Consider the following 21173-nt stretch of genomic DNA (forward strand, 5'->3'; position numbering starts at 1 on the left):
GATCTGGTGATTTATTAAAAAAATTTTACCACAATACTATTTGCGATTTATAAATTTTTTTCAATTTTATACATCACAAATGGTAATGTTGACACAGCAAATCTCAGAATCAATGTTAACCTAAGTAATGGTCATTATTTATTAATTTGCTGTAGCTGAATAAGAAAATGGCATTTGGCTTCCTCCATCATGGGCAATTTTTGTGCAACATTTGCCATGATTTTTTTTTTTTTTTTTATATATATATTTCAAGAGCATAGCACATGTTAACAAGCTATCTGATATCAAGGTGAAGGAAGGTGTATTTGTGGAATAATAAGAAAAAAAATAAATTAATAAAAAAAATGACCACTTCAAATCACAATATGATATTGAAAAGTAGGCATGGATCAGTTTTGTGGTTGCAGTTACATATTTTCTTGGTAAAGTACAACATTGAGAACAAAAAATATGGTCCAAATATCATTATATTGAATCCCAACTTAAAAGTTAAACCTTAAACTTCATTATTGGTATTCTCATTTGAAACATTTTTCTTTGAACTTTGAAACCATAAGAGCACAAATCATGAAACAGTGATATCAAGGAAGTTGGAGTAATCACATGCTACAGATTTCAGTTTTTTTCTTTTGATGGACCAGCAGTAGAGGTCAGTAAAAGAAAGCAATCTGATTATTATTTCACAATAAAATAACACATTTCTGAAGAATGATATGTGCAGTATGTAATTAGTGCAAAGTTTGTTCAAAGTTACCTTTTGCTCGAATGTTTGTTGACTTTGTTATTTGCATTTTTCACCGGATGCTCGCCCTCTGGCTCCAGATTTTGAATAGATTTTTCTTGCAGAAAGCCATTTAAAACAGGAAAACAGTCACTATTTCCTTGTTCCTCTTCTATTTTTCTTTTCCACAACAGCAACTTTTTAAACACTGCAATTTTATCAGCCAGTTGCAGTATATGCATTTCGTTTCCCTGCAGCAATTTATTAAGGTTATTTAATTTATCAAATATGTCGCAGAGGTATTGACTTCTTAATAAAACTGGCATATCTTTAAACTTTTCTGCGTCACGATGCGATTCTATCAATAAATGTGTGTACAACTCATTTTTTAATTTGTATACATGCGAGAGTACGTTATCTCTCGACAACCAACAAGAGTTACAGTAATAAAGATGTGTTCAGCACCCAAATCTTCACAAAGCTTTTTGGAAAAATCTTGCCTTCACGGGTCTTGTTTTTATAAAGTTTACCACTTTAATAAGTATATCCATCACAAGATTTAATTCAGGTGAAATATTTTTGTAGCCAGGGCCTCCCGATGTATGACGCAATGTATCCATTTTGGAGCCTTTGTTTTAATGAGAGCTGACATTGCGCGAGCTCTGCCCTGACATTGCGCAAGCTCCATCCGTGCACACATCGACACAGTTCTCCCATTGAATGTTATTTTCTTCCATGTATGAATCTATGATCGCAAACAAATCTCTAGCCTTCCCGGGACCCAGTGTCAGTCATTTTTTTGCAAAATAACAAATCCTCATATACATTTGTTTCTTCCATGTACTGCAGGTAACATATGAATTGAGCGTCATTATAAACTGTCTGCAGCTTCATCCAATTGAATGGCAAGTAAACCAGAAAGTTTTTCCACAGTTTGCTCATTAATGTCTTCAGCTATGTCATGAATGCGACGACTAATCCTATTGTTAGAAAGAGGAATATCTTTTATTTCTTTAGCCGCCGATTCTCCAATCATCGCTGATACCGTATCAATCGCTGCAGGTAAAATAAGATCTTCAGCAATCGTTTGTGATTTCTTGCATTTGGCAATACGGTGAGCGACCTTGTAAGAGGTGAGCAGTGCTTTGGAGGGAATAGAAGCTCTGGAAAACAAGGATGTTGACTGATGTTTCAGTTCTCGCAATTTTCTTGCAAAAAAATCTCGCAGTTTTCCTTGTAAATTACTGTGAGTTGTTTCTAAATGACGTTTCAATTTATTAGGAAACATACTTTCAGCTGTCAGCATCTTAAGACGAACAACACATTGGGGTAGTTCCACATTTCCTTTTCTAACGTAGGTAAATCCAAAATCTAAATATTTTCTGTACTGTTTTCGTTTTTCTACAGTTTCTTTTCTACTCTTTCTCGAGTCTTCAACACGTTTTCTATTTATTTGAATAAAGTTATCCATTTTACGATGCGTAAATTAAATACAACACACTTGAAATTAAAACACTGATTCATCAACACTTGTAATCGACAAAAACAAAAGACTGAACAATGAACAAACGAAAGAGTGGAGAAATGGAGGAGCAGGGTGATGAGACGCGCGCGCCGCGCACTCATTCGTTAGATCGCGTGCAGGCGATTGTGCGTGTCGTCTGGCGACTTTCCTAGGATAGCGCCGCGACGCCCTGGGGCGTTGCGGCGCACAGTTAGGGAAGCCCGGTGTTAGATATTAACATTTAACAGAACGTACTCAGCAAATAATTATTAGATTATCAAAACATACCTTATGTTGCCGAGATAATTTGTTTTCAATAAACTAATGTTTTCAGCCTATTCCATAGGCCATCCTTCTTCGGGTTAAACTAGAAGATTGGAACATCGGCGTTCCAAAAATAGAATACATAAATTTAAATACTGTACAAAAACTAATAACGGAAACTAAGAAAATAACAGAAAAATTACATATGTATATATATATAAAAGAAACAAAATCAGATATAATAATAAAAATAAACATCCAGTAATAATACCTTAAACATTGATAAATATACCTTAATAATTTCTATTAAACATTAGATATTAACTGGAATTCAGCAAATGTTCAAAAGTACAACATAATGCCGATATCGAGATTGTTCTAAATACAGAAAAGGATCGCTTGAAGCCAAGGAATAATTAATAAAACACCTTTCTTACCTCGGTATCGAATCGTGTCTGTAAAAATAGCGGCCGTTATTCCACACGTTGATTACAATGAAACACTAATACTGTATTTTTGATTCAAATTATTACAAATCGGGCAACGACATAATTATCTCAGTATTCAGTAATGATTCCGAAAAGTTAATTTATTTGAAATACTTGTTATGAAATCGATATACGAAACCTACGTTTCATCAATAGAATAAAATATAGGTTCCTATATTTTATTCTATTGTAATAATAGGTTCTACGTTTTATCAATAGAAAAGCACGTTTAAATTTAAAAAAAATGACGTGTTCGAGCCAAAACTTCTAACAAATCAGTTAAAAATTATCCTTATTTACAGAAAAAATATATATTTTATATTTTTTATTAAAAATTATCCTTATTCGACATTATGAAAAATTTGATTATTATTAACAGGAACATTTGTCAAATGTCAGAAAAATTTCAAACGACGTATGCATCTGATTTCGGATTTAATTTCAAAGTGGCGGCATAATTTTTGGATGATATTTTAATTATGTAAAAATCAATCAAAAGTTAATTATTTATTTTCACAAAAGCATTATTTATAGATGAGCTAAAATATTATACTGACTAGACTTGTAGCCATAGACCGTTAGATTGGAAAATTTCTTACCTACTGTGATCAAAAAGTACAGTGGAACCTCGTTTAACGTAATACCATAATCACATCATGCACGGTACATGTTTACCTTCTAATAAAAATATTTATTTTCTACTCACAATAAAAAAGCCTGATTTTTATATCTCCGGGTCACTGCAAATAAAAAATGAGGATGCATAACTTCGTTTTTGAGATATAAGGTTGTTTCGCAAGCGCACACGACAAAGCGACATCGCAAGAATCGCGCGATGTTTCACGGTCGCTAGCACGTCTTGTATGAGCGTATAAAATCGAGTTCGTTCTCAAAATTTAATGAATCGATTTTGATAAAACTGCAATTTTCCACTAATTGAGACGAAAAATTCAGAAATGTAATACGAGTCCATTTAAATGTAAAAAATTTAGCAACAAATCGCTTAACTTTCCCGGCAACATTTAAATTCTGGTGGTAATATCTGTTACATTTCATTATAAAAAATGTTTACACGTTTATTATAAAATGGCAGAAAGCTTAATTTTGAGGGTAGGGATGAGATTTATAAAAAAAAATTGTAAATGCTAATAACGAGTAAACTCGCCATTAAGTCCGACTCTACTCCACATATGACGCACCCCATTATCTCCCCCACCCGGTCGACCTTAAACCATCAAAATATAATAGCACGAATCTTTCTAATAAACAAACCTTTCTACAAAATTTCAGAAATTTTCGAAAGCACAAGTTATTAAGCTTCAAAGAGAAGCGGCCGGATGGCCGAGTGGTCAAGGTGGCAGCCTACTGCTCTGGGGGACCCAGAATCGAATCCGAACGGGTCGAATAATACCCAGGAATTTTTCGGGGGGTGGTCCGTTCGGATATGTCGGGCCCCGTCCCTCACCACCCGGTCGCCCCATTGTGGGCCTGGCCGAACTCATAATGGGCCTACTAAAAGAGGTCCTCTTAGTGCCCACAGGGCGGAGAGTTTTAAAAAAAAAAAAAAAAAAAAAAAGCTTCAAAGAGGGTAAACAAAATCGTGCCACACAAATTGACCGCCATACACAGAGAAAAACTATGAATATTTTTGCACTTCTTGATGTTTCAAGATGCCCTAAATCCAAAAGTGTAAATCTTGGGGTCATTTTTTGTCCGATGGACATACTTTTCCTCTGTTATATATAACACAGCCAGTAAAAATAGGAGTCCATGACTTCCATTTTCGATATACAAAAGTATTACAGTGACAATGTCCGTGCTCTCCGATACGACGAGCGCACCCAACAGAATTTAGGCCTAGGGGTCAAAAATAAAAATAATACTACTTGCGCCTAACGGAAAATAGGCGCAAAAAATGAACAAAACACAAGAACAAAGCAATCGCCATCCATCGCCAGATTAAGAAAGACGACCAAAGAATAAAGCAATTGCTTTGTTCTTGGGTCGTCTTTCTTTATACGGCCAATGCAAGAATAGCCTCCCCCATGGCCTACAGGTAAGAGGATACCCTCTTTTGTGGCGGAAAGTGCAAAGTTCCTCTGTCTTTGCCGTCAGGTACTGTACAAGAATCGCCTCTTCTGTGCCTAACAGATGGAGGGATTGCTTTGTTCTTTCAGCTCTTCAATTCTATGGGGATATGAAAAGTTGCACCATGTCCTAGTGCTTTGTTATTGCTGTTATTCATTCTGCATCTTTGATTGAATTTATATTTTTAAAACAAAATTAAGTGATAAAACTTTATTGATGGATTTTATACTTAATTATAATTAAATCAGTACATTTTTCACATTTATGAATATTAAAGTTAACTATACATTGCACTATTATGTTGAAGTACTATTATTATTATTTTATTTAATGTCATCTGAAATATTATAAATATAATAAAATACCAAAAATATAGATATATTTAATTTTCATTCATATGACATTTATTGAATGTTGCACATAAAATGTCATGCCAATGATTTTCATGTCAAATCAAATCTTTGGTCTTATTACATCATTTCTATGTATGGTTAAGACAATCTGAAGTTCAAAGGGTCCCTCAGAATTAAAATGAAATATGAAAGCGTTTTTTTGGAATGAGCAAATGAGCGATAAGTTAAACTGATAGTAAGTACAGAAAATTCAAATACATATGCTTATAAGAAAACATAAAACATACAAAAATAATAGCAAGAGCAAAAGAAAAACGTTGTTTTTTACTGTCTGTTTTGTTAGGAAATTTTCTAAATTCACATCAAATTCTGTTAAAATGAAATAACACTATGATCTAGACTTCCTTTTTTACTATATACAATTGCCCGTCAGACTGTATATAAATGGGTTAAAGAACAAATCCGAGTGTTTAAGAAAAGTGCCCTTTTCCTTATCAATTTTCATAAACACAAGACAAGTGTGTAAGATAAAATTTTAATAGTAACATTTTCCCCACACTTGCAGCAAACTGACTGCACGACTTCCTAAAGTTTAAAAAAAAATTCATTGACAAAATAGGAAGGTGTTTTGATTTTTTTCACTAAGAATCTTATGCCAAAAAGATATTTAATAGGCATTTGTCCTTCATTGTTTTGCTGTGATTTGTCCCTAACCCATCTTGTTTTTCACTTTGCTTACTAAACATTCAAATGTCTATTATATATCAAATTATAAGCTTCTTGGGAATTTCCCATGGAAATTCTGGACGTCCGAAATGGCCGTAGACACTTGTCTGTTGATATATTGGTCTTTTGAGGTTCAACACTCTGAAATGTAAAATTATTAAATTTAAGAGAGTATTTTAATATAGTATGAAAAATTTAAACATTTTGTACTTATTGGTTTATAAAGTGTATTATTATTCTGAGTAATGTTGATGCATATTTTTTATATAAATGTGCTACAAACACAATTTAAAATAATGCTATTGAATAATAAAGAATTTTACTATAGTCATATGGTAAAAAGTTTTGCTCTTAAAAACCAAATATAGTAAATGTACTGTACATGCACAGGGATCAAGATGAGAGAATAAGAGATACTGATCAAACGACAAATACACACATTTATGAAAACTAATTATACAGAAGAAACAGAATGAAAACGTTAAATATGCATGCAAAGGGATAAAAAATTCATATATAATGACAGAAACTGGAAAAATAAATACCCAAAAAGATCTAAGCCATAAAATGGAGTTAGAAAAGTAGCCAAGAAGAAATTTTGTAAAATATACTAATGAGAAAGAAGCCAAAATTCAATTTTATTGGCAAGGTATCAGTACAGACTATCATTATCTAGTTACCAATATCAATTTATATTAATATCTCTATCTTTTTCAATGTTCCTAGAAAATTTTTAAGTATGATTTTTAATTTTAGTTTCAGTTAAATATTAAATGCATAAAAACATAATCTGTGAAATGAATTAAAAGCTTACATTCGACCAAAAACGTATTCCATTCAACATAGCCAGTTGGCTATGTCAAAACTATTGAAACACTTTATTATTTGTAATTTAATAAACTTGCTCCGACTGGTTCAAAAATTTAAGAACTGATTTCAATTATTATTTTAGACTGTCAAATTTTCCTCAATTATTATGTAAATTAAGAGTTTTAATTATTATTTAATAATTTTTATACATCATATTTATGTAAAATTATCACAATTCTAAATTGGTATTTAATTAAAATCAATTTTAAAATATTAAATATAAATACATACTTCATGATAATTCCAGGTCTAAGATCAAAATTCCTTTTAACAATTTCAAGTAATTCTTGAGGAGACTTTGTAGATGTTCCATAAGCAAACACAGTAATTGATAATGGTTCTGCAATTCCAATTGCATAAGACAGCTAAAAATTAGTAAAAAAAAAATTTATAATTATAATCATCATAATCTAACAAACTTTTTATATAAAAATTTGGTGTGTACAGATTTTAAACTGCAAAAAAAATATGTACTGGCATTATAATGTTAAATTATAAGATTTTTTATTCAAATAACTTTAAAATAATCATCATCAAAATTTAATTTGAAAAAGGACAGCAATCTTTCTTTAGAGAATTCAGATTAAAAAAATACTGGAAAAAAAAATGTGAAATTGATTTTTCAATTTCTATATTGAAATATAAACACTCTTAAACAACACTTAAATTCTGCATTTTATTCAATATGATATAGATTCTACATGCATCAAACTTTGTAAAGCAAATTCAATTTTTCTTCAATTCCTTAAAATATACTTAAAAAAACCACTCTGTAACCATGGTCAGTTTGTACACATCACATCTTTGAACAAGCATATAACAAGCAAGTCTCTAGACAATTTTTTTCCTATGGTACAGTACATTGCATAAGGTAAATTGAGAAAATGTAACCGAGCATGTTCTGTGGTTAAAATATGTAAACATATTAACTGTAATTTAATTTAATAAAATTAAATTACATTACAGTTAATATGTTTATTTATATGTACGCCCAAAAATATGTACAGTTAATATGTTTACATATAAATTGTAATTGGGCGTAATTTAATAAAATTAAATTACGCCCAATTACAATTTATTCATTTAACTTCATTATTTAACATATAAATTTATGTTATTAATAAATAAAATATATATAATAAGCAAAATTACATATGTATTTGTAATATGTAATATGTATATTAGTTATTCTGTAAGTTAGCAAGCAAATTTTTAATATGATGACTGTTTAATAAATCTTAAGTTAATACTTTTAGCATAATTATATCATCAATTTGTTATACACTAATATTTTACCTGCACTAGACATCTTCTACAAAGACGAGCTTTAACCAGTGACTTAGCAACCCACCGAGCAGCATAAGCAGCAGAACGATCAACTTTTGTAGGATCTTTACCAGAAAATGCACCACCACCATGAGCACCCCAACCACCATATGTATCAACTATTATTTTTCTTCCAGTTAAACCAGCATCTCCCTAAAAATAAAATTATATATGTTTTTAAAATATAGTAATTTTATTTAAGTTTTTTTTTGGAAATTGTAGTGCATCATGAAATTTTTCATTCCCTTTGAAGCATTAATAAAAATTTCGTAATCAAAATATTTACTAATCAGAAAATTAATCATAAATTATATTGTAATAGAATTATGAAGAAAAATCAGAAAGTAAGATATTAAAAAAAAATATATATTACAAACTTAAAAAATGAAAAACAAAAATCATTAACATAATCTCCTTGTACTTCACATCACTTTTGTTATTTAGAGTAACTAATTTTGGAATGTATAATTGGTTTTCCTCAATAAATTTCTCATCTAAGGAGAATTTTTGATCTTACTATCTCTTTGGTCTGCTGAAAGAAGCATTGAAATTGTTTGATGCCAGATCAGGACTAGAGGGTGGATGTTTGACATTCTCAAGAATCTCAAATATGAAGCTTTCAAAGCACTCAACTGTCTGAAGGCAAGCATTATCATGCTGAAAAATCATACCCTTTGAAAATTTGCCATGTCTTTTTGATATATATATAAAATAAATTCATATTAATTTCTTTTAATTTTTCCCTAAAAATTTTTACTTGTAAAGTTTTCTTCTAATATTTGTATAAATAATTTTTCTCAAAACAAAGACTTAATATTCTCAAATTCTTACATTATTAATTATAAAAGTTCAATGAAATAAAGCATTAATGACTGAAAATTATAACAAATGCAAAAATCCAAGTCATTTAAAATGTTTTGAACATTAATTAATTAATTAATAATATATATGTATATATTATAAAGTCTTACAATAGGCCCTCCCATGATGAAGTTTCCACATGGATTAATATGATAAATAGTATTGCAATCTAAATATCTGTGAGGAATTACTGCTCGAATAACTTTTTCCATAACTTCACTTCGTACATCTTTCAGTGCAATTTTCTCAGAATGCTGCGTTGATACAACTACAGTATGAACTCTAACTGGCACGGCAGCACCATTATCAAAATAGTATTCACAAGTAATCTGAAAAAAAAAATTTTTAAATAGCATTAGCAACATTACTTACTGCTGATTGTTTTGAAACATAAAAACAAAAATGTGAAGTTAAATATATTTAGGAAATTAACATTGTTTTATATTTTGTAGTATAAAGATAAAGTATAAATTAAGTTTATTTTTCATATAAAAAATATATAAAAAAAACACATTTACTTGAATATAAGACATCTTAATTTCTTCATGCTCACCCAAGGATTTGTTTTGGAAAAAATGAACAACTTCAGGCAATTTATGTCAATACTTTTACTTTTGAGAATACTTTTATTGACATAAATTTGTTCAGATTTATGTCAATAAAAGTATTCTCAAAAGTAAAAGTATTGACAGAAATTGCCTGAAGTTGTTCATTTTTTCCAAAACAAATATATAGATAGATAGTGATAGTGATATATATATATATATCTTTTGTGGCATTGAAGTCTGAATCTATTCACCTTCTGTGTTAGGTTCTTCTGAATCAACACTGGATTCTATACTCACATCTTCCCACATGCAAATTATCCTCAGTGCCATTTAAAGCATAAAGAATACAACATTTCTTGAAAGAATGCTGCACATTTTTGTTAGGGACTTCATCCAAGTTAGACTAACAACACTGAGCTAAGTTGATCGCAAATATTTTTTTATTCGAAATATTAATGATTTTATTAAAATCATTAAAATGACACAATGAAATTAGTGACAGAGAAATAAAAGACATGAAATTACATCAAATATAAGATATACCCTATTTTCATACATACTAAAATCTGAAAAAAGTGTATGTCACATTCAAGCAAATACAAATTTATTTTATTTGTAAAAATATAGTGTAAGTAGTAAATAAAATCATGTTTCAAAATATATAGAAATTTTACAATCTCTAATAAATCTGATTTCTTTAAAAGCTATTTTAAATTTATTTTGTAGGCAAAAATTTTACTAAGTTTTGACATTAGATATAATTTTGCAGTTTTTTATTATTCAGCATATTCCAGTTGAAAACCAACATTAAGAATAAACATGACAAGCATATTGATAAAATTCAAAAAAATGTAATATATGTCACATTTCTTTTGTAACAGCCAATTCTCTCTTAAATCAAAACAGCTTAATTACTACAAGTTAGTTTTATGCTATATTATTATACTGAGCATTACCATTTTCAATATAATTACAAAACTAAAATATTTATAATGATCATAAATTGTTTTCAATTGAATTCCATTCATTACAAATTAAATTCTCATTTTTTTATCTTCTGAGGAATTATAATAATTTAAGAATTATTATTATTATTTTTTTTGAACACTATTACATAATTTTCTCAAACAATAAAACTATTTAAGGTGAAAAAGTAAAAATCACCATGAATATGTTTTTAAAAATATATATATATAATACTGCAATGAATCTTACTTGAGTTTTAGAATCTGGTCCAGCCCACCAAAATGTACCATCACGCCTAAGTTCAGCTAATTTGGCATTTAATTTATGAGCCAAAACAACAGTCAATGGCATACATTCTTCTGTTTCATCAGTGGCATAACCAAACATTAGACCCTAAAAGAAACAGATTATATAAAAGCAATATGAATAAAACATTTTTAAATAAAAGCTCTGTTATAGTACATTTTTATTTAATCAATTTCATCTTTATGTAATCAATTATTACAGTATATCTTTTTACAGTTGGCAAATTTCTTATTATGACTATATATTGCTACATTTTTTTTATGGACATCTTTGTGTGATGATGTATATTTAGAACTACAGCCAAACCCAATATTTAAACTTTAACTGAATTTATGCTACAACAAATGATATCTTTTAGAATCCAATGTGATAACTAAATAAAAAAAAACTCTGGCATTATAAATGTATCTAAAGAGCATTTGTAAAAATTGCATTTAAAAACAAATATAGTGAATATGAGACAGTTAAAATCTTTGATCACTATGATTTTACGCTTTGAAGAAGGTTCTTTCTGATATACAATATATACAAAAACCTAACTGAAGCAACAAAAGCATCTACTTTAATCTAAGTTCTAACACAAATATGGCATTTATAACTGATAAAAATCACTATTTTATGAGCTTATTCTTAACAGTTCATTAATAGTTTCATAACCTCATTTATTTTTTTCTGTCGTTCTGCTTTGTATATTAATATAAACATTATTACTATTATTATTTCTATTTAAAAATTTTAAATATAAAATGTACAGTATCATTACATTTTAATTTTGTATACTGCATTTTAAATAAAACAGTAAGGGTGCAATCATGCAGATGCAAGCGAACGAAAATATGTGGCGAGACGTGATAAATATCAAACCCTGTCAGATGTGCGAGAACCAGAAATTTGCTCATGCAATTGAGATTTCTCACTTGTGCATGTTTTCCTTTGCAAGAACTATATCGCTCACAACCTTTCTCTCGCTACTAAATTCATATATGCATAGTCACACCCTAAATATACAATTCCTAATAGGAATTGTATACAAATTTGCCACATTAATGATTGCAAACATCTTTCAATGACCTTATTAAGCATTTGTTAGTAACAATGAAGTTTGTATCATTTAATATCTTGCCAAACAGTATAATGATAAATAAACAGGTACTTTGAAGTATTTCATTATTTGAAGGTATTTGTTAGTTATTTTGATAGATTGAGTTAAAATTTTCTTATAAAAGGAATGATAGGAAAGTGCCTCAAAATATTTGAAATTGGTTTCAAGAACTTGTTAGATTCAGGTAACAATATAGTGTATTTCCAGAGATGTAATCAATCTATGACATTAAGTTTATGAAAAGTAAAATGACTTGCTTAATGATAATTTACTAGGAACAAATTGGTCATAAAAGTAAGAATCTACTGTACATAAACTAACTAAATGTTATAAATTAATTTTCAATAACAAGCAAATTTTTATGAAAACCTGTGTCTAATTTAATTTCCTAAATCTCAATGACTTTCATTTGTTAAAGTGAAACAATTTATATTATTCTGAAAAAATGTTAATTAGAACACTGCAAAGATGAAAAATGTTTGCAAAATGTTGCTTTATAAAATTCTGGCAATTTTTGTTATATTTTTTTGTTTTTTCCCTTTGTTATGTCATATAAAATAGCAATGAATTTTTCTGAATCTGAATATTGTTCTTTTTCATTTGTTAATCACCCAAATACAACAAATACAATTTGCTTCCAAAGAATTAATGATAATTTTTCTGTAACATCTTTGAAGTACGTACTAGTAATCCTTCAGAGCTACAATAAAATTCATCCATATTTAAATTTCCATTAGTTTTGCACTTATAATATATTTATTTTAATAAATAGTTAACATTAAAGCAATATTCTAGTGTTTTTTAATTACCAGGTCTTCAATTACTATGTTGTGTTTGATATTATGCAAGCTTTTTCTCTAATGCTTAGTTTATTCAGTTGTTTCATCATCAATTATATTTAAAATTTTTTAAACTCTATATTCATTATCTAGCATGAGGTTGAATTCTATTTTCCATAGTACAAAAACAGTTAAAATGCCTTCAAATTGAATGATTACAACAAAGAAAAGTTTATTTCAATTCCTATTTTTCACATTGAATTAAGACTATAAAACTACACACAGGCTTTCAAAATAGAGGTACTGCAGAATCACACCTGAATCTGTAGTTACTTTTTATCATTTTGTAACTTTTAAATTTTCAATTTTGAAAATAACCAAAAGTAAAATCTAATATATCATTAGTAAATAAATTTCAACACTTAATAATATCTGTAAAATTAAAAAACTATTGTTGTATAAGTCATTCAGAATATTTAGATAAATTTAAAATAAATTAATTCCTTTTCTGGTTTAAGAACTGAATGATTATTACACAGATAAATAGATAATGTATAATTAATATTCACTTGAGTTATATAAGAAAAATGAATGTCTTAAGGTAATATAAAAATCTGAATAAATAAATTTATTAAATAACTCAGTAATGTATAAAAAGACTAAAAATTAACATTAGCAAAAATGATCACATTTTACAGATAATATAATAATATATAATTTTAAAACAAGTAATCTCATGATTATATTGATAATTAAAATCTATCAAATTGTTGAATATAAAATTTATAAATTGCAGTAAATCTTAAGTAGTTTTGTTTATAGGAAAGAGTTAAAACAAATGGGAAGTTTTACCTGATCTCCAGCTCCTATGTCTGCTTCTGCTTTATTGACATGTACTCCAAGAGCAATTTCTGGATTTTGTTGTTCTATAGCCACAAGTACATTACATGTTTTATAATCAAATCCTACAAGGAAATTTTTAATTAATTATATAATAGTTAAATGAACTAGTAGATTTTTTGATAAAAAGCAACAAACCTTTTGTACAGTTATCATAACCAATTCTTTTAACAGTTTCTCTAATAATTTTTTGGTAATCAACAACTGCCTTAGAGGTAATTTCACCAAAAACCATAATCATACCAGTTTTGGTAGCAGTTTCTAAATTTTTAAAAAATATTAATAAATATGGCATAGTTTAAATTATTAAAACTAATTATTTTATATAACTTAAGATAGCAAACATATGAAATTCTTAAATTTCAAATTTTAATCTATAAAATCAATATTGAAAAGTATAACTAAAAATACTTATGACAAATGAAATTAGAAGAGATATTTCAATAAATATTTGTAAGCTGGTTTTAATTTGTCCAATCATGTCCTGGTGATATTTGTTGGCCATGTTATCATAATATGAAGAAGAATTAATATAATAAAAAATTTTTACATTTATTTTATTAGATTTCACAAAAGTAGGTGATGCAGGTTATGTAATTTCTCCATTTTTAAACCTTCTTAACAATCTCCATTATCCAAATAGAAAAGAAAAATTATATTAAAAAATAAAATTATCATAACAATATCAAGCTATTCTGATAAAAGAAAATGTGTGAATATTTGAGATTATTAATGCAAATTTATCAAAAGTTTTATTTGGGTAACTATCAAGAATTTGTCAGACTATTTAATGAACCTATGATTTAAAAAATTTAACAAGAATGAAACTGATGTGAAATGGTTAGTAAAAACACTGTAGTTACAGAAATACAATAGAATCCCTCACTAATCTGGCATTAAAAACCAGCTAGTGCCAGATTACTGGAATGTAGGGAATAGGATAGATAAATAAAATACACAGTAAAATATATGCAAGATGTCAATCTGTATTACCACACACCCATTTTTAAGATACTGGTTAAAAACTTTCATAAAGGAAAAACTTTACCAGTTTATATATAAAATAAATTTTATTAATTTATGGTAGTAAAACAATAACTTAGCAATCTTCACTCTTGCTATTCTGTAGCATTCTATAATAGTGGTACTCAATTCACATTTAGTATTAAAAGATAAAAATACCAAGAAAAAAATTACAGTATTTATACAGCCAATGAAGATGTATACTATAATTTGCAGATAATGTATTTTATAATGAATTAACCTACTAATTAAAAATAAGATTTCTTTACTGTGTTTAATTCAAATCAAAGTGAAAAACTGGTAATTGACAAATAGCTTAAACTAATAGATAATATAGGTATAAAAGATTATTTACAGCTAACCATTTTATTAAGCAAACTCATCAAATAGATATGTGAAATTTACAACTAGCAAATTAAGTGAAACACAGTAACTGGAAGCACCCTGGGCTTTGCTGACATGTTACCAAATTTCTTTTAAATAAACTGCACATCCTAACTTTTCAAAAAAAAGTGCATGGGTTATATGAGTAAATATGGTTCTATTCTTTTTCTATAAGACTATTATTATTATATTAAATTAGAATAGTTTTACATACATATTTATAACATTGTATATATTTTTATATAACAATTTTATTTGTAATTACAATACATAATTTATTAATATAATATTTTACTTCAATATATACTAAAACATATTTAATTACATCTTTATTAAATTATGCTTCTATAATTTTCTACGAATCAATATCAAATTATAGAAGTATAATTTGATATTGATTCCTAAAGTATAACTGGGTAAACAATTTTCAGAGTTGTTGTACTCCATGTTTGGATGAGAATTAAAAATATTGATATCAGACTTCTAAATAATATAAAAAATAAACATTTCAAATTATATTTGAAAGATTAAGAATTAGCAAAGTTTTGAGTCTTGAATCAATTAAACACTTTAGTTTGAACAAAAACAGCAAATAAAATTATTATTAATTTTAAAATTGGAATTTAATTCAATATTTTGTAGTCTGTCACAAATTGTTTTAAATAAATATATTTATTTATAAATAATTTTACATAAATAGTTTTTAAAATATTTTTAAACTTAATGAGTAAAAAAAAGTTAAACATCAAAATTTCTACAAAAGAAAAAAAATAGTTTGTTTTAATTAAAATTTAACTTAACTTAAATGAAGTAAAAATAAAATATTAAGCAGTATAAAAAAATAATTTCTAAAAATAAAATGTAAAACATTTAAATACACTACCTATATCTTATCTCCATTCCATTTTATAATTAGTAACGTTCAAACTTTAAATGATAAAATGAAGCATTGCATATATGATACAACACAAATAAAATGTTACGTTTTAAGTTTCTGATTATTAGATATAGTAGCTAAGATAAGATAAAATGCCCACAATGTTACATTTGAATAGCTAATATTATCACTAAATAATCTCTATTAACTTGAAGCATTTTAAGCAAAATTGCAGAAATGTTATATCCAAAACTAATCTGTGTGTTACAGTAAGTTTTATTGATAATATTTTTGCTAATATTGATCTGAAGACAAGTAAAAAAAAGAATATTTTATAATGATTGTTGAAGTTAATGAATATATGTAATTTTTCTCTACTGTTTTAATTATAATAGAAGACCAGATATTTTAATAAAAGTAAATGCAAATTTTTAATATATTATGTAGGGTTTGGAATCACTAGGCAAGCGATTTCTGCCCTGTTTTATTACAACAAACTTTCATAACGGAAAAGCCGTTGGGATCGGCCGTTAGCAACGACCGTTAGAAGATCCGTTGTGTTTCAAATCGATGACAGACGGACGATTGGCCGGCGGGAAATGACCGTTGGCGGCCGTTGTGGAAACATTCAAATTTGATTGGCGGACGATTCGAACGTTGGGACTATTTAAGCAGTAGTTTCGGTGGGAACGGGAGTTGGTATCGTGAGCTGGTATCGTGAGTTTGTATCGGGATCGGCTGGGTCCGTATCGGGAAGATCGGATCGGATTAGGATTGTCGTTATCGAAGTGCTAACTAACTCTCTCGTCGGACGTTACGGAAATCTGGATAAAGTAGTCTCCAGTGGTTTAGTACGAACTTGTTCCTGACTCGGAGGTGTTATTAATTACAAGTCTGTTTGATCGTAAGGAGTTCTTTCGACGAATTTGTACGGGAATAGTCGGTTGTCGTTGGATTAGTGTTTGTGCATATTTAATTGTGACTCTAATTTGTATTATTTTGTACATTTTTACTGTAAATATAAATTTTGTGATTCGTTAAACCGACTGAGTGTATATTTTGAACATTACTTATTATTTAAAATAAAAAATACTCTCATTACTTTACTTCATTATTCCACTATCTCATACTATTATTTGAGTTCAAATGCCATAGAATAAAAATGTAGTTTTCCCATTACATACCATCTTGATATTAGATGATATATATCATCCATATGTTTTCAAAATGATGCATTTCAAATGATTTTTTCAGAAAGTAATTCCTTAACACTTACTGTGCTAGAAACTTATTATGTTTTATGCATTCCTTCGCAAAATGCGAAAAACATAATATTACGTTTGTCGATATATCCTGTAATTTCTAGCTTCAAAATGCAACAATACGTTTTCAGCAATGAAAATATGATTTCTTTGTGTATTTTAGTGTGTCTGCTAATAAATAGTGGGCACTATTTATTCATAAATTTGAAATATCAGCGATTTTGTCCAATCACGATCATCATCTGATTCAGAGTTTCATTGCCATATTTTGCAAGCGAATATCAAGTCGTTTTATCTTATATATAAAATTCTCGTGTCACAATGTTAGTTACCGTACTCCTCCGAAACGGCTTTACCGATTTTTACCAAATTTTATATGCATATTCAGTAGGTCTGAGAATCGGCTACTATCTATTTTTCATACCCCTACACCATTTCCCCCTTTCAAAAATATATTTATATATGGATTAAGGCTTTTATGTCCAACAGATGGCGCTAACTTCCGACGACCTAAGTTTGCTTTTCTGTCAGGCATTCTGCTTTTCTGTGAGAATGGACTGAAGCAGATCATTTTCTATCTATCTATATAAATAAAATATAACGTTCGTTTGTTCCTACCGATTCCTTTGAAATTTTGACACAACGTTGCATTCGAATACGCACGTGTTTTTATATAATATACATGTCGAAATTCCCCCAGTGGGGGGAGATGGACGGGATTAAGGCTTACCGTGAAGAACTCGGCTTCTATTATACTATTTTACATGCGGTTTTTTGCGTTTTTAATTGCGTTTTAATAGGTTACGTCAACAGAATATACACTAAAAAGAGATTTTTCGATATTCCCCAGCGGGAAAAGTGACGGGATTAAGACTTACTGTGAAGAACTCGGTTTTTATTATACTATTTTAGATGCGTTTTTGATTGCGTTTTAATAGGGTACGTCAAGAGAATGTACACTAAGAAGGGATTTTTTGAAATTCTCCCCACGGGGGAAGTGTGATACATTTATAATAGATACATTTTGAGCCACAACAACGCGTGGCCGGGTCAGCTAGTTTTTTATATATAAATTACATTTAGATATGGCACATTAACATACTAACTAATAATTGTTTGAATTCATTAATAAAAAGAAATCAACAAAATACAGTGCCAATTATATTGATTTATCTGACAGAATGTTGTGATTATGATTTAGGCCTAACTGAGATAAAAAAAATACAAATAAGCCACGTAACTTCGTTATTATTTTAAACCTGTATAGTTTATGATATTACACAATTTATATACTTTTTAGACATTATCAATACAAAAGTTGAATTCTTAAATTTCTGATAGTGCTAATGCCATCTTATGTACATTTTCCGAACCCACTCAATTATGAAAAACAGCTATGGTCAGAAAAAAATCTACTAATAATATTGATAAGTACATCATTATTTTGAATAAATTCATCGATGTACTATATATTTCATATGTTACAGTCAAAACCCGTTTTTAGTTAGAACGCATTTTAACTAGTTGAAACTAGTTTATATTGGAAGTCTTTTTTAAAACCCATTTTGTCTAGTTAAAACTAGTTTTAACTCAAATTCATTTTTGACTAACAGTAAATTCTAGTTATAACAAAGACATCCAGTATAAACTAGTTTCAACTAGTTAAAACGCATTCTAACTAAAAACTGGTTTTGACTGCAACATATAGAGTGATTCGGGGTAAGATGGTAAGCGAAGGAAGATGCCTACTTTTTGATATTTTCAAATGGTGATGTCAGATATTGTCATATGTTTGTATGATGAATCGTTGGACCAATATTGAGTGCAGAAAGCTGTAGTTGGCTACCGTTACCTCATTTTTTACATCTGAGAAGAATAAAAGCAAGATAAGAATGAAGTTCTTGTTGTGAAATGTTTCTAGAATCATTTTAAAACTAAAAGTTAAAATAGAATTTATTAAAAATTGCAAAAAACAATTAATGTGTGATGTAGTTAAGGTTCTAAAGTTTCCATTGTGAGCTACTGTTGATCCCGATCGGACATGCTAGAACATGTGACTCTGCTAGGCATCTTATCCCGACACATGGGAAAGGTGCCACATTTTTCTTGGGGTAACATGCCTATTTTTTGTTAACTGAATTCCAATATGCCTATTTTTAATAAATTTTTGTTTTCTTGTTTTATCGCAGGATATGCATAGAAATTATATAAGGACTTCTAAAAAGATTTTAGGACTGAAAAGAGCTTTCAGCTAGCAATAGAGCACGTTAGAACGGGTGGAAACTTAACAATATTTATACTGCGCTGTTATACTTACTATGAAGTACTTCGTACTACATATGCAATAAATTAAATTTGGTTAAGATATTCGAAAATTAATTTTATGCAATTATATTTGTTATCTTACCCTAATGGCATTTGGCATCTCACTCGGATACTTAGGGTGAGATGCCTAAAATGCCAGACAGTAAAAAAGTTGTCATTGCAAACACAATATACAATTATTTTTCATATACCTCAAAGTTTTATTTGAAAAACATGCTCAAAAATATGATAGTCTTGTTAGAGGCCTCCAAATTATCATTATAATTTTTTTCATAAGCAAAATGTTAGGCATCTTTCCCTGAATCACTATACATAACTTTATTTATTTCCCTCAAACATATTTATGTAGCTAAAATTAATTTTAACTAATGTTAAAAGTTAAAACTAGTTTTATCTAAAATCAAAACATGTACAGCAGTAAATTAACTAGACAAAACAGGTTTTAACAAAGACATCCAGTATAAACTAGTTTCAACTAGTTAAAACGTGTTCTAACTAAAAACGGGTTTTGACTGTAATGCATACATAAAAATACAAATTTAAAAGCTATAGTGCAGTTTACAATTTTTTCATTTTATCTTTATCTCTAAAACAAGTCCAAATAACATTATAGAACAATACATAAAAATAAAGCCCACACACATGAAAATTGAGTATTGTACAGATAAATGTTTCCAATATCAGAAATGTGGCATTAGGGAGGTCAGTTTCCACGTTGCAAACTGCAGTGCAAGTCCCCTTGACCGGGGCTCTGGCCCAGAGTGGGTGCAAGGCCCTTAGCTGCCACTGTCAATTCGGGATTCGACCTCTCAAGAGTAGGGTTGTTTGGGAGTGCAGCCCTAAGCAGGTGGTAAACTCCACCTAAGACTAAATGTGGTCGTGAGACTGATAGCAAACAAGTACCATGAGGGAAAGTTGAAAAGAACTTTGAAGAGAGAGTTCAAGCCAACTAAATAAAGATAAAGATGGAAATTGCCATGTGTCTTCAAAATACACTATAAAGTTAGTGCTTAATATGTCAAATACGAAAAGGACAAGGTTTCATAAAATGCTAAGGCTAATAAAAACAGTCAATAAAGCAAAAAGTTTTATTTAAGATATCATAAGAAACAACAGAATATAAAATTTTAATACTTACCACAAGCTACTTTGGCATTTGGATCTTGTTCTAAATGGGCATCTAATATGGCATCACTGATTTGATCACATATTTTATCTTTTGTAAAAAACAAAAATAAATACATATTTAAAAAATAAATAAAATATTTGAGAAACATTATTGTAATAAGCTCTTATTTTTTGAATTTTATTCGTTTTTTACAATCAAAGTATTAAAAACAGATCTAATTTTATAAAATCAATCTATACTTTATAATATAACAACAAATAGAAAATATAAATTTACACAAGAATTTATATATATGATGTAAATACAACACTATCATAAATTAAATAAATAAAAATAATATAATTTAGTAATATTAAAAGAACTTGTCTTTT

The 21173-nt window shown here is 28.5% G+C and overlaps 1 protein-coding gene across 1 annotated transcript in view; it reads right to left on the bottom strand.

Annotated features, from left to right (window-relative positions):
- Positions 1–5456: 5456 nt before the first annotated feature.
- The window catches only part of LOC136985701 (S-adenosylmethionine synthase-like), a 28567-nt gene continuing 12850 nt past the window's right edge, over positions 5457–21173 (bottom strand). Inside the window, exons 2-9 of the mRNA XM_067283033.1 lie at positions 20812–20889; positions 13941–14063; positions 13755–13867; positions 10965–11108; positions 9312–9530; positions 8311–8493; positions 7246–7379; positions 5457–6285 (exon numbers count right to left, since the gene is read on the bottom strand). Of these exons, the coding sequence (XP_067139134.1) occupies positions 6183–6285; positions 7246–7379; positions 8311–8493; positions 9312–9530; positions 10965–11108; positions 13755–13867; positions 13941–14063; positions 20812–20889 (1097 nt within the window). The 3' untranslated portion in view covers positions 5457–6182. The remainder of the gene's footprint in view (positions 6286–7245; positions 7380–8310; positions 8494–9311; positions 9531–10964; positions 11109–13754; positions 13868–13940; positions 14064–20811; positions 20890–21173) is intronic.

The sequence above is a fragment of the Centruroides vittatus genome, unplaced genomic scaffold (assembly GCF_030686945.1).
Source record: "Centruroides vittatus isolate TY-2023 unplaced genomic scaffold, ASM3068694v2 contig_975, whole genome shotgun sequence".
In the NCBI taxonomy this organism is placed as follows: domain Eukaryota; kingdom Metazoa; phylum Arthropoda; class Arachnida; order Scorpiones; family Buthidae; genus Centruroides; species Centruroides vittatus.